The sequence below is a fragment of the Polyodon spathula genome, chromosome 24, assembly GCF_017654505.1.
Source record: "Polyodon spathula isolate WHYD16114869_AA chromosome 24, ASM1765450v1, whole genome shotgun sequence".
NCBI classification, from domain to species: Eukaryota; Metazoa; Chordata; class Actinopteri; order Acipenseriformes; family Polyodontidae; genus Polyodon; species Polyodon spathula.
In genome coordinates this window covers 23931842-23946243 of record NC_054557.1, presented here as the reverse complement: position 1 = coordinate 23946243, position 14402 = coordinate 23931842, and the positions used below count along the sequence as shown (strand labels likewise).

The 14402-nt window shown below is 42.4% G+C and overlaps 1 protein-coding gene across 3 annotated transcripts in view; it reads right to left on the bottom strand.

The window, feature by feature from the left end:
* The window catches only part of LOC121298811 (C-type mannose receptor 2-like), a 42365-nt gene that overhangs the window by 10618 nt on the left and 17345 nt on the right, over positions 1 to 14402 (bottom strand). For all 3 annotated transcript variants that reach the window (XM_041226039.1, XM_041226040.1, XM_041226041.1), the window contains exons 2-5: positions 7675 to 7722; positions 5637 to 5981; positions 1707 to 2048; positions 576 to 899 (exon numbers count right to left, since the gene is read on the bottom strand). In XM_041226039.1, the coding sequence (XP_041081973.1) occupies positions 576 to 899; positions 1707 to 2048; positions 5637 to 5981; positions 7675 to 7711 (1048 nt within the window). In that variant the 5' untranslated portion in view covers positions 7712 to 7722. The remainder of the gene's footprint in view (positions 1 to 575; positions 900 to 1706; positions 2049 to 5636; positions 5982 to 7674; positions 7723 to 14402) is intronic.

The following is a 14402-nucleotide window of genomic DNA, read 5'->3' as shown; positions in this document are numbered from 1 at the left end:
CTGAACTTCTTGCACTGGCATAAAATTCCCTTAATGGTTTTTTTTTTTTTTTTTTTTTTTTTTTTTTTTTTTTTACTTCCACTTCCATAAAATGAATGTCCGTATTTAAGTACATTAACCAGCCCATGTTGTAGTTTGTGGGTTTTTTTTTTATCGTGGTTTTCTTCTATTTCATTTAGCTGTTATGTGTCTACTCTTGCTAGTGCACTTATTTTATTTATACATTTCAGATGGACTGCTGTCTTTACTCAAAGTTGGTGTTGTACCAGTTGTGGAGTTTCATCCCCAAATATATTAAAGTATATAAAATAGATGTGGCAGTGGTTTTGTAACCAATAACAAATAAAATGGCAGTTTGTCATGGAATTTGGAATGTAGTGATTGATTCAGTGTGAAGCGGCTCCTTCGTATGCAAGCCGTGCTATACGCTATAGATACGCACAGTCATCTGATGCTGTTTAACTAATCGGAAGTGGTTATTTTCCCCAAGCTGTGTTTTTTATATATAAACCCCGAGTATAACCCCAGAGTCCAGTCAGCTGTTTCATTAACAAAGGAATTGAATCTCAACTCACCATTGTAGCACATGAAAGCTTTCTTCTCACTGCAGACTGAATCCTCCCACTCTCTATCAGAATTGATTGAAGCACAGAAGAGGTATGGTTCCCAGTTGGAGTAGATGAGATCATCTTCATTGGACCACTGCCAGGTCTCTTCGTCATGATACAGACCGATCCAGAAAAGGGTGTTATTAGTTGTAGGTATAAGACCTGTAAGCTCATTAACCCTGGCCTGGTCTTGTATGGTGGGCAGGTCTCTGCCTTGATTTCTGCAGTAGCTCTGAGCTTCCTCCCATGTCGTCTTGTTTCCTTCATAGAAACAATGACCAGAGGAGCCACCTGTGAAGAGGGCAAGAGCACAGTAAAGATGAGTCAAAAGTGTTCTGCACTGACAAGATCTGCACTGTAAATGTAACTAAAGGTCTCTGTTTATTGGTCTTCTAAGAATGTAGGCTGCTACTATAACGGTATGGTAAAATAATGCACTAACAATATGCTTGTGGTTTGTACTATAAAACGAGCAACATTCTGGCAAGAGTTCCGAAGGTTATGGCAACAGCAGGCAGCCATACAAATCAATGTGAAAAAACAATTCACTGTTCAGTCTGTGTTAATTTTAGTTGAGAATTTCTTGGTGTTTTGTGCATCCCTTTAACCCCATTTATACTCTCTGTGACTGATTGCTTAGTGGAAAAGGTTTTATTTTTTTACCACTAGTACCTATTGAAGTGATCTAATCTTGCTTCCTTTTTTTCAATCTGAAGGTTTTATCAGTTGTCATTTCTAAGGCTCTACAGGAAACTGCTGCCACACTCTAGATATCAGCACTGCTCCTTTAGCCTGTAAAATAGCTTGTCCTGTACAAATTCCAAACGCAAAATCTTTCCTATATAAACTGTAGTGTACATTTTGTGATTAATAAGCAGTGAAACCTTGTTTTACAGTGATCACACTGTTAGTTTTGAAAACTTGCAAGACTTATGGAATCCAGTTTTCAACAAGACATTGTTCTGAAGGAATTTCAATTACAGGGAGTGATGGGTCTACTCTCCTGCACCGATAAGCTGTCACCCCACTCCACACACACACAAAAACGGGTGAAACACTGAACTAAGTGATCATTACAGACTGATCAGGGATCCTTACCCTCACAGCAGAAGGAAGGGCGCAGAGTGTTGCAGGCAGTATCATACCATCCACCACTCTTACTCATCACCACACAGTTCTCATTTCCTCCCGAATTGTTTGGGTCCCCACTGACCCAGGTGTGAAATGTGTAGCTATCCCCCTGGTGTGACCACTTCCAGGGCTCATTGAACAGGCCTATCCAGAAGGGCTTGCCCTGCGCTTTCTTCACTAGTTCTTCATTTTCACTGGTGTTCTTTACACTGACGAGGTCGGTGTGGTGTTCTCTACAGTACTGCTGAGCTTCAGTCCAGGTTTTCAGTTCTTGAATCAGGGTGTATCTCTCAGTGATGTTGCTGGTCTCTGTAAACACAAACAGCAGATCAAAATCAATGTCAGTTGTGGAGGTGGAGTGGCTCTGAACTCAAACTATGTCTTGTCCTCAATCAGACATTTATCATAAACTTTTGTCCACAGTCAACACATTGTGTGTTGATTTAAAACCAAGGGGCAAAATTCTTAGTCGTTATTATCATTTTTTTATTATTTGTTTCAGACACCTTTATCCAAGGTGAGTTACAGGTGTTACAGGGCAGTACAGGGTTATAATGCAAGCTTAATATTGTGGCATAAAATACAATATGAACTAGGATGTAAGAGGTTAGGATTACAACAAGTTATATTTACAATTATATATGTAGAGTAAGGATAGTGCATGGTAGGAGGGGTAGATCAAGAGATCTACAAATGCAGTCTAAACAGGTGGGTCTTGAGGAGGTGGCAGAAGGCAGTGAGAGATGGAGCAGTCCTGAGGTTCTCCTGTAGCTGGTTCCACCACAGAGGGGCTAGGGAAGGGAAGGAGTGGCACGGGAGGATGGAGAGTAAAGGAAAGGCATAACCTGTCTGCCAGCAGAGGGCAAGAGGGACTGGAGGTAGGGTGGGGCAGTGTGGTGAAGAGAGCAGTAAGCAAGAACAAGGGTCTTGAATGCAAGCAGAGATGTAGGCAATGGAGAATGATGCAGAGGAGTAGCATGAGAGTACCTAGAGAGTGGGTGTAGAGCGAGAAGAGGAGGGGTCCTAGGACAGGTCCCTGAAGTACACTTGTAGAAACGGGGTGCAGAGAATAGAGGGAGCCATGCCAGGAAACCTGGATGGAATGGTTAGAGAGATAGAAGAACCAGGCAAGAGCAGTGTCTGAGTTCCTCAGGTCAGACAGAGGAGTGTCAAAGGTAGAGGAAAGGACAAGGATAATTAGAATAGAGGAGAAGGAGGCAGCACGAACAGAGAGGAGAGAGTCAGTTATGGAGAGAGGGGCAGTTTTCGTGAAGTGTGCAGGACGGAACCTGTATTGAAGAGGGTCAAGCAGAGAGGGCTTGGTGAGGAAGGAAGCCAGCTGGGAATGGGAGTGGAAGTGAGTAGGAAGGGGATCCAGGGTGTGAGTAGTTGACCTGGAATCCAGGAGTAAGGAGCAAAGGTCTGAGTCAGATAGAGGTGTGAAAGTTGAGAATGAAGGGGGGAGGGCAGGGAAGCTGGCTGTGTTCATGTGTGGAGGGGGAAGGAGAATGCAGACTGGAGAATAGCTTCTGAATGTCCTCTACTTTAGAGCAGAAGGGAAAGCCATCAAGTGTAAAGGACTAGGGGTGGGGATTTGAGGAGGGAGGAAAAGGTGGAGGAAGTCAGCAGAATGAGTTGAGCTGGAGAGATGAATGTTAAAATCGCCTAACAAAATGGTAGGAATAATGATGGAGATAGATGAGAAGATAGAAGTGAGGAAGGGATAATGCAGTTCAATGGCATGGAACTTAAAGTTGCTGACAGAAATGGAGGAGAGCAGAGAGGATTGAGAAGTTCCAGGTTGGAGAAAGTAGGAATCCAGTTCCCACAACTCGTCCAGAGGAGTGGGGAGAGTGAGAGAGGACATAAAAAATAGTATGGCGATTGACAGGCTCAAAGTTAAATCTAGTTCTGAAGTTAGGACTCTGGGTGTGGTTTTCGACCCTAGTTTAACCTTCTAGCCTCATATCCGCAATGTCACAAAGGTGTCCTTTTTTCATCTCCGGAACATAGCCCGTCTGTGCCCTATCTTGTCCCTGATGCAGAGAGGCCGGTGCATGGCTTTGTTTCTTCCCGGCTTAATTATTGTAACGCTCCGCTTACTGGTGCCTCCAAGGCTGTTATTGGCAGGCTGCATTACAGTCAAGACTCTGCCACTCACATTTTAACTGGTTCCAAATGGGGTGCTTTATTATTATTATTATTATTATTGTGTAATAATGCAGGCTTTTTCACCATCATAATTTTGTATTTTTTAGATACCATGCGTGACTGATTAGCTACAGATTATTTAACTAGCTGACGGTCACTAATCCTTATTAAACTCATGCGCACCATGCCCAAGGGGAAATAAGATAATTACTAGCTTGTTAACCCCTAGGCCAGAATATAAAAGACCTGCAGTTGGGCTGTACAATGTGGAGAGTGTTCAGGGAGTGAGGGAGAGGTAAAACAAAAAGTAAAAGAACTGCTATTCGTACCGGAACCGGCAGCACAATATTTGTTAGTATTATTGTTTGTTTGGCCAACATGCCCTTTTGTTTTGTGTTTTTGTTTAAATTGTTTGTTTCTATTTATTTAATAAAACACTGAGCTCCGTAGTGTCTGTTTTCCCCGCCATTCTTTGTTTTGCCTTCATTTCCCTTGTCTGACATCACCCTTGCAGCCATCCAGTTCACAGCCCCAAATTACATTTCTGAATTGTTAATGAGAGATCTTGCCACTCGTAACCTTTGCTCTGTGAATTCAGGTCAGTTAAGGATTCCAAAGGCTAAGCTTCTTTCTGTAGGTGACAGGGGTATTAGCTATTATGTGCCTAGGCTTTGGAATAATCTTCTGCAGGTGATCAAGGAGGCCAATAACGTTGTTGCTTTTAAAAAAACAATTAAAAACACATCTCTTTCATAATGGTTAGGCTTATGTTACTGTGCAGTGTTTTATTTTATAATCTCTTTCTTTTAACTGTATGCTGTGTTTGTTTGTACTTTGTTTTGTTGTTTATAGTGTTATTGTTCTAAACCGTATAGCACTTTGAGATGCTTGTATTTAGGCGCTATACAAAGTGATGATGATTATTATTATTATTATTATAATATGAAGAGGAGAAAGCAGCTGGGGTAGCAGTGTTCTCAGGGAAGATCTGTTTCTGTAAAGGCCAGAAAGTTGAGAGAGAGAGGTGGAGGTGTAGGCAGAGATTAAGTCAGCCTTGTTGCAGGCTGACTGGCAGTTCCAGAAGGAAACGAGAGAGCAGGATGAAGGAGTAGAGCATTGGGGCAGAGGTAGAGAGATCAGGTTGGAAGGGTTAGAGAAGTGTTGGCGAGAGATTTTGCAAGCACAGGAGGAGAGAAAGACTGGGATAGTGGATAGAGTGAACAAACTGACAGAGGAAGCAGCAGAGACAGAGCAGTGTAGACAGTACACAAAGAAGAAAGGGTAGAGAGTATAGGTAGGAAAGAGGCTGTGTTTTGGGACAAGTAAAACTGAAGGTGATTTAAATAGGGTCTTGGTCACAGTTGCAATCTAACAGAATCCAGTTCCACTTGAAGCAATTTAAGAATTATGCCAAGAGCAGTCCTATTTTTTAGTTTTCTAATTTACTCCTGATTCGGTATTCTCAGTTGGTTGTTATAAATATTCAGAAGGTAAGAATTGGTTCCATCTATCACTCATAACACACCAAACACATCCAACAACATTTGTTTTTGTAGCCATTCAAGGGTAACTTGGATCCAAGGTTTTGACTGAAATATTTCCCAGCTGAAATAGTTTGAGATATTAGCACCTGTAGGAGTGACGGTGGCAGATTTGCACACATTAAAGCTTCCATCGCAGGGATGCTTACAAATAACTATAGTAAACTAATAATGAAAGTGCAATGCAGCAACAGTTACGTCTTACCTTGGTAGCACATGAAAGCTTTCTGAAGGTGGCAGGGTAAATCAATCCACTTTCCCTCTGAATTGACAGAAGCACAGAAGAGGTCTGCCCTCCAGTTGGAGTAGATGACATCATCACTGTTAGACCACTGCCAGTTCTGTGTGTCATCACGATACAGCCCGATCCAGGCAGCAGCAATGAGAGAAGCTCCTGTAAGATTTAAGAGCTGCTTTGCTTCTTCCTGGCTGTGCACAGTGACCAGGTCTGTGTGATTCTCTCTACAGTAGCTCTGAGCTGCAGACCAGCTCTTCAGTGTTTCCACAAATACGTGTTTTCTGATCCGGTTGTCAGCAGGCACACAAAACCCTGATAAAGAAAAAACATCATTCTTAAAATACTGATAGCTAGCAGAATGAAAGAATAATAGACTGAAACAGGATAACGGAGGAAGTAAAGACATTTAAAACAAAATGCATTTTTATTTGTATTTAAATATATTCCAGAAACATGCTCACATGTATTTTAACAAACATAGATACTATACTCCACAGTAAATGAAGATATTTTGAAATATATTCTGGTTTATGTCTGCATTACCCTGTGACAGGGTAGCTGATAGTCAGACAGTAGAATAACCTACTGTAGAATAACCTTTGCAAAACTACACCTAGGAATGAAACCAGATTCTGATGCTCCTAATAGTTAAATAATAATAATGTGTGACATTCAGACAGAGCCCCCATCCTCCCACATTACTGATCAATGCCTTGTGCTGAACTGAGCAGAACAAGGTCTGCTCTGTAGAAGTGGAGCAGTGCAGTAAACGCACACACCAGGAATCGCACGTTAGTTTCACATTGAACATGCTCGAGGGGCTGTGACAGAAAGACAATGATTCTTGGTGGTAAATCTCCCCCCGACCTATGAGGGATATAAGCCCTAAAGGGAACAGAGTACTCTGGACTACTTCGCCTGACACGTCATTCGGAGGGTTAAAAGGAAGCTGGTCATGCAGAAAAGAGCTTCAATACACTAGCTCATTGATCTGCAAGGGAAATGATGTGGCAGCAGCAGATTACAGGAGAGGCTGCAATTGTTTACCAAGGTGTCATGAGTGATGGTATAAATAGGGGTTGAAGCGATGTATCTCTTCCTCCGTTTGGTAAGTAAGGACTGTGAGAGTCCCTGTGAGGAATAAAATCATTCAGGAGTGTTTTGTTTTGTTTGTCTGTAATTGTTTTTACAATTGGTCCGTGAGTTTTGGTGGGCGGCCCTCTCTTGCCAGGTTTGCTGTGGTGCCATATTCTTTCCATTTTTTAATAATGGCTTTAATGGTGCTCCGTGGGATGTTCAAAGTTTCTGATATTTTTTTATAACCCAACCCTAATCTGTACTTCTCTACAACTTTGTCCCTGACCTGTTTGGAGAGCTCCTTTGGTCTTCATGGTGCCGCTTGCTTGGTGGTGCCCCTTGCTTAGTGGTGTTGCAGACTCTGGGGCCTTTCAGAACAGGTGTATATATACTGAGATCATGTGACACTTAAATTGCACACAGGTGGACACTAATTATGTGACTTTTGAAGGTAATTGGTTGCACCAGATCTTATTTAGAGGCTTAATAGCAAAGGGGGTGAATATATATGCACGCACCACTTTTCCGTTATTTATTTTTTAGAATTTTTTTAAACAAGTTTTTTTTTTCATTTCACTTCACCAATTTGGACTATTTTGTGTGTGTCCATTACATGAAATCCAAATAAAAATCCATTTTAATTCCAGGTTGTAAGGCAACAAAATAGGAAAAATGCCAAGGGGGGTCAATACTTTCGCAAGCCACTGTATTTGGTCACCAGACCTGGATACAATAGAATGCCTTTCCAACTGGATTCTAACTCTCCTTGTTTGTTTATTGCACACTGCATCACTCCTGCACCTGTACACAATCAACCACTTTGCCACAGGGACACTGCAGCTTTAAGAACGACATGATCTTCTCTGAGAGGGAATGTGGACAATATCAAAGCAAATAGTGAGAAAACCAGAAATAAAGAAAAACCCACCTGCAAGCAGAAGGATGAGCAGCCCTGTCTCCCCCATCACAACAGACTCTGCATTGGAAAGAGAAGACTTTCTATTAATCACCTTGTGGCAGGAAATGGCGTTGCAGTGATGTCAGACCAGAAGAAGGACAAAGAACAACAAAGGTATCTGTAGTTTCAAAAAAGATGCAGTGTGCACCGTTTTTATTTTAAATACAAACATAAAATGTTTAAACAAAAATAAACACTCCTCACAGATCACAAAAATAAAGGGTTTAAACAAAAATAAATCAAACACAAAATACAAGTCAGGCTGGGCAAAAACTTCACTGTTCCTATATCTGCTGTTTTTAAATGAATCTCTCTCTCTCTCCTTCCGAACACCCACTCGAAGTGCCGAGAGCTGCAGGTATTTATGCAGGTGACCATCTCCCGATTTAGCAATAAATTAATCGCTTAATTTGGGAGATGGCCACCTTCTGCATGAGTTTTTAATGTGGACGAACAATAAACAAATACAAAAATCGCACAGGGGTGGAGGGGGAGACCCCGTTCTAAAAAGAAACCTGAACAGGGCTGCTCGCTCTATTACATATCCACCTTCCCCCTTGTGCAACGCACACATGGCCCCAATAACCACCTCCTCCCTCAGTCTCAATATCCTGGAATAGGGGGAGCAATGTAGAGAGGTTCTTCAGCCCCCTTTACTGAGGCGCCGGTGCTTCCTGCGGTCCTGCAGGACAAGTAGAGGCCCCAGGCGAAGCTGACCCTGCAGGGACCCTAGGAGAAGCAAAGGAGAGACAGACAACCACATGGGATGAGGGACCTTCAACAACCCCAGGCGAAGCGGGATCCTCGGCAACCCTAGGGGATAAAGAACAACATCCAGGACCCTAGTGACAGTGGTAACCAGACAGCAAAAAGAAGGGAGGTCATGATTGTTGGGGACTCCATATTGAGAAACACAGCAAGTTCAATTCGCAGTTTGGACCCCCTTACTACAACAGTGTGCTGCCTTCCGGGAGCCTCGGTCAAGCACATCACTGAGAACATGGACAGGCTCCTAGAACGAACAGGAGACGACCCGGTAGTAGTCGTCCACATCGGTACAAACAACATTGGAAGAGACAGACCAAAATCCCTGCAAAACAAATTCGGAGAGCTAGGAAGGAAATTAAAAGAGAAAACCAAAACTGTGGTATTTTCTGGTATACTACCGGCACCTTGCAAAGGACCATATGGACAGCTGGAAATAATTAATCAAAACACATGGCTGAAGACGCGGTGCACACAGGAAGGCTTCACCTATCTTGATCATTGGACCACATTCTACAACGAGGATCTGTATAGACGGGACGGACTGCACTTAAATAACAAGGGAACCAGTCTACTTGGAGAAAAGATCCTCAAGCAGGTTCAGAAACATTTAAACTAGAAAGGAAGGGGGGAGAAATCAACAAAAAAACAGAAGGGAGACCACATCAAAACAAGAACAACAACTCGGGTAAGACAACCATTAAATGTATTTATCTAAATGCTAGAAGTATCAGAAACAAAATTATAGAACTTGAAGCTACTGCACTAACAAGTAACTATGATGTGATAGGTGTTACTGAAACTTGGTTGTCTGAGAGTGATGGGGACAAATATAATATTTGTGGGTATACACTGTATAGGAAAGACAGGCAGGACAGAAGAGGAGGAGGGGTAGCGCTATACATAAGAAACAGTCTTGAAGCCCAGGTGTTAAACCTGGACAAAGAAAATAAAGCCGAATCAATATGGGTCAGAATAACGGACAAAAATTCAAAGGGCATAATAATAGGGGCATGCTATAGACCGCCAGATTCAGACGGTGAGCAAAATAATCTGTTATACAATGACATTAGAAATGTGTGTAGCAAAGGAGAAGCCATACTAATGGGGGATTTCAACTTCCCCCAGATAAAATGGGAAAACCCGGTGGGTAGCACGAAGGATGAAATAGAAATGGTGGAAATGACAAATGACTGCTTCCTAACACAATTTGTAACCCGCCGGTATATACTGTAATCTTTAGCACATCGTTTCCTCTTCGGTATGATTCCCCCTAAAGAGAATGGGGAAGCCATACTATAAGGGGGATTTATTTTATAAGGGTGCTGTAACTTGGTGGAAATGACAACTGTTCTGCCTCGAAGGAACACAATTGTGTTAAACACCGACCGTGCACCGCGCTGAGGCATAGGCGTCCGATGATTTAGTCTTTTCAAATAACGAAGACAGAATAACTAAAACAGAGGTCAGAGAACCACTGGCAAACTCAGACCACAACATGGTCTCATTTGAAGTGTTTTTTAAAACCCCAAAAGTAAAGACTAAAGCTAAGGTTTACAATTTTAGAAAAGCAAACTATGAAGGTATGAAACAGAGACTAACAGAAGTAGATTGGAGTAAAATAGAGAAAACACCCACAGAAGAAGGATGGTTGTTCTTCAAAAATGTAGTACTAGAGGCGCAAAACAATTACATCCCTAAAGTAGACAAATCTAAATGTAAAACTAAATTGCCAAAATGGTTTAATAGATCAATTAAAAAAAATATTCAGCGAAAAAAGGCACTTTACAGAGCGTTAAAAAAGGACCAAAAAGAAAGTACACGGAACTGCAAACGCAAGTCAAAAAGGAAGTTAGAAAGGCCAAGAGAGAAATAGAAATGAACATTGCTAAGGGAGCTAAAACCAATTCCAAAATGTTTTTCCAATATTACAACAGCAAGAGAACATTCAAAGAGGAGATTAAATGTTTAAGAGATACAAATGGCAAAATCGTAGATGAAGAAAAAAAATAGCAAATATATTAAATTATTACTTTTCACAAGTTTTTACAAAGGAAGATACTGACAACATGCCCCACATGTCATCCAGTTCCTATCCAGTTTTAAATAACTTTAGCATAACTGAGGCAGAAGTGTTAAAGGGACTAGGAGCTCTTAAAATAAACAAATCCCCTGGGCCGGATGAGATCCTCCCAGTAGTACTCAAAGAAATGAAAGAAGTAATTTACAAACCGCTAACCAAGATCATGCAACAGTCTCTTGACACAGGGGTGGTACCGACAGACTGGAAAATTGCAAACGTAATACCGATCCACAAAAAGGGAAACAAAACTGAACCAGGTAACTACAGACCAGTAAGCCTGACTTCTATTATATGCAAACTTATGGAAACTATAATAAGATCCAAAATGGAAAATTACCTATATGGTAACAGGGTCCTGGGAAACAGTCAACATGGTTTTAGGAAAGGGAGATTGTGTCTAACTAACTTGCTTGATTTTTTTGAGGATGCAACATCGATAATGGATAATTGCAAAGCATATGACATGGTTTATTTAGATTTCCAGAAAGCTTTTGACAAAGTCCCGCACAAAAGATTAATTCTCAAACTGAACGCAGTTGGGAATCAAGGAAATGCATGTACATGGATTAGGGAGTGGTTAACATGTAGAAAACAAAGTACTGATTAGAGGAAAAACCTCAGAATGGAGTGTGGTAACCAGCGGTGTACCACAGGGATCAGTATTAGGTCCTCTGCTATTCCTAATCTACATTAATGATTTAGATTCTGGTATAGTAAGCAAACTTGTTAAATTTGCAGATGACACAAAAGTAGGAGGAGTGGCAAACACTGTTGCAGCAGCAAAGGTCATTCAAAATGATCTAGACAAGATTCAAAACTGGGCAGACACATGGCAAATGACATTTAATAGAGAGAAGTGTAAGGTACTGCACGCAGGAAATAAAAATGTACATTATAAATATCATATGGGAGATACTGAAATTGGAGAAGGAATCTATGAAAAAGACCTAGGAGTTTTTGTTGACGGATACATTGTGAAAAGTGTTGAATTTAAATCAAGGGAAGTAATGTTAAAACTGTACAATGCACTAGTAAGACCTCATCTTGAATATTGTGTGCAGTTCTGGTCACCTCACTATAAAAAAGATATTGCTGCTCTAGAAAGAGTGCAAAGAAGAGCGACCAGAATTATTCTGGGCTTAAAAGGCATGTCATATGCAGACAGGCTAAAAGAATTGAATCTGTTCAGTCTTGAACAAAGACTACGTGGCGACCTAATTCAAGCATTCAAAATTCTAAAAGGTATTGACAGTGTCGACCCAAGGGACTTTTTCAGCCTGAAAAAAGAAACAAGGACCAGGGGTCACAAATGGAGATTAGACAAAGGGGCATTCAGAACAGAAAATAGGAGGCACTTTTTTACACAGAGAATTGTGAGGGTCTGGAATCAACTCCCCAGTAATGTTGTTGAAGCTGACACCCTGGGATCCTTCAAGAAGCTGCTTGATGAGATTCTGGGATCAATAAGTTAGTAACAACCAAACGAGCAAGATGGGCCGAATGGCCTCCCCTCGTTTGTAAACTTTCTTATGTTCTTATGATAAGAGACACGAGCAGCCCCAGGTGATGCGGACGTGACATCCTTGGGCAGTGCGAGGCAGGGCAGCAGCGGACCCACAGGAGGCGATAGAGGGAGGAGAGCCAGGCCTAGCTGTGGTGCGGGGGTTGGCTCTCTTCGCAGCCACTGTGGCCGGGCATTTTTCCCCCGTGCTCCCCTCAGCAACCTCTGCAGGGTCCCTCCAATGCTGAAGGGAGAGGCAGCTCCTGCTTCTCTCTCTCGCTAGCGGGATTGGAGACAGAGGCTGCTTCTGCTGTTCTGCTCCTGGTGGTGGAGACAGAGGTAGATCCTGCTGCTCTGCTCCTGGTGAAGGCGGCAGGGGCTCCTCCCCTTCTGGCTGCAGTGAGGAAACCAGCAGGCATGCTCCCTCTGCTGGTGGAGGTGGGAGTGGCACATAGTCCTCCCACGGTGGTGGAGGTGTCACCAGCAGGTACGCTCCCTCTGCTGGTGGAGGTGGGAGTGGCACGTAGTCCTCCCACGGTGGTGGAGGTGGAACCAGCAGGTATTCTCCCTCTGCTGGTGGGTACCTGGGTTGTGGACGGAATGTCTCCCCCCTCTTGGGCTGTGGACGTTCGGGCTCCTCCCACTCAGGCGCAGGATGTTCATGCTCCTCCCTCTTGGGCGCTGAAGATATTCGGGTCTGGTCCACTGCCCAGAACCACTCGGCAACACCCCCCATCAGACCCTGGTTCCACGCCTCTTCATATTGGGGTTTTCCATAAGGGCAGTCCTCCTGGACATGCCCAAACTCACCACGGGCACCGCACGTAGGCGCCCCTTCCATCCTCCACTGCTCCCGTTCAGCTGCCCAGTCCGGGGGTCCCCATGGTGTTGGAACCCTGCTGCTGTTGCCTCTGCTGCTGCTTTTTTCAGCTCCTCCTCTTTCTTCCCATCCTTCCTCCTCTTCCTCACTCCAAAAAAAAAAAATAATAATAATAAAAAAAAAAAAAAAAAACTGCAGTACCTCTGCTGGCCTCAGTCCAGGAGGTGCTAGTGATCCCACGCTGGACACCACGTGTGGCAGGAAATGGCTGAGCGGTGACGTCAGACCAGAAGGAGGACGAAGAACAACAAAGGTATCTGCAGTTTGAAAAAGATGCGGTGTGCGCAGTTTTTATTTTAAATACAAAAATAAAAGGTTTAAACAAAAATAAATCACGAACACAAAATACAAATAGGTCAGGCTGGGCGAAACCATCACTGTTCCTATATCTGCTGTTTTTAAATTAATCTCTCCTCTTGCTCTCCCGTTCTCCACTTCCGAACACCCACCGGGAGTGCTGAGAGCTACAGGTATTTATGCAGGTGACCATCTCCCGATTAGCAATAAATGAATCACTTAAATAATTCAGGAGATGACCACTTCTGCATGAGTTTTTAATGTCCACGCTGCAAAACATATACAAAACGCACGGCCATGCCGTCATATACATATATAAAATAATAAACAAAACACACAGCAAAATACACAAATAAATCACAATACAATAAACAAATACAAAAATAACATGGGTAGAGGGGGGAAACCCCGTTCTAAAAATAAACCTGAACAGGGCTGCTCGCCCTGTTGCACACCTCAATGCAGGTTAAGCTTCGAGTGGCTCCGTACTGGCTTTTCTTCACAATAGCTGGTGTAATATAACAAGCAACACGTGCACTTAATCACTAAACAGGACAGTTCAGACAGCTCACCGTCCCCATGTGTTCATGTGACTGTTCTGCTGTAGCTGTCATATTTGTGAATTGTTTACCCCTGTAGTACTTTTAAACATCCTTATAGGAGATGCAAAATAACAGTGGCGTGGTATCAGCAGTTTGTGGTTGGATTGTTTTTATAAAAATAATATTGTAGTTATTTTATTATATCTTTGTAGGAGTTGTACTGAATTTGTACAGTACTGTATACTCACTACAGTTCTTTCAACCATTTTCATAAGGACATTTAACTAAATAAACTTGCAAATACTGTAAACGTGCGAGTTCTGTTACTTATATGCATGTTAATGCCATGGCTCATGTGCACCCGTGGTTAACTCGACACCTTGGATAAGTCGACACTAAATGGCATCCCTGTGGGGTGTCGGGTTAACCAAGGTTGACTGTATGCACATATATATAATACATAAACACACACACAGTTGTAGTCAAAAGTTTACATACACCAGAGAAAATGTAGAATTTCTAGACATTTCTCAAACAAAGAACGTTTGGAAAAATCTTTTGTAGCGAAAGTTTTGCTTTTGTGGATGAGGAGAATATTTTTTTTTTTTTGCAATAGTCCAAAAATGCTAA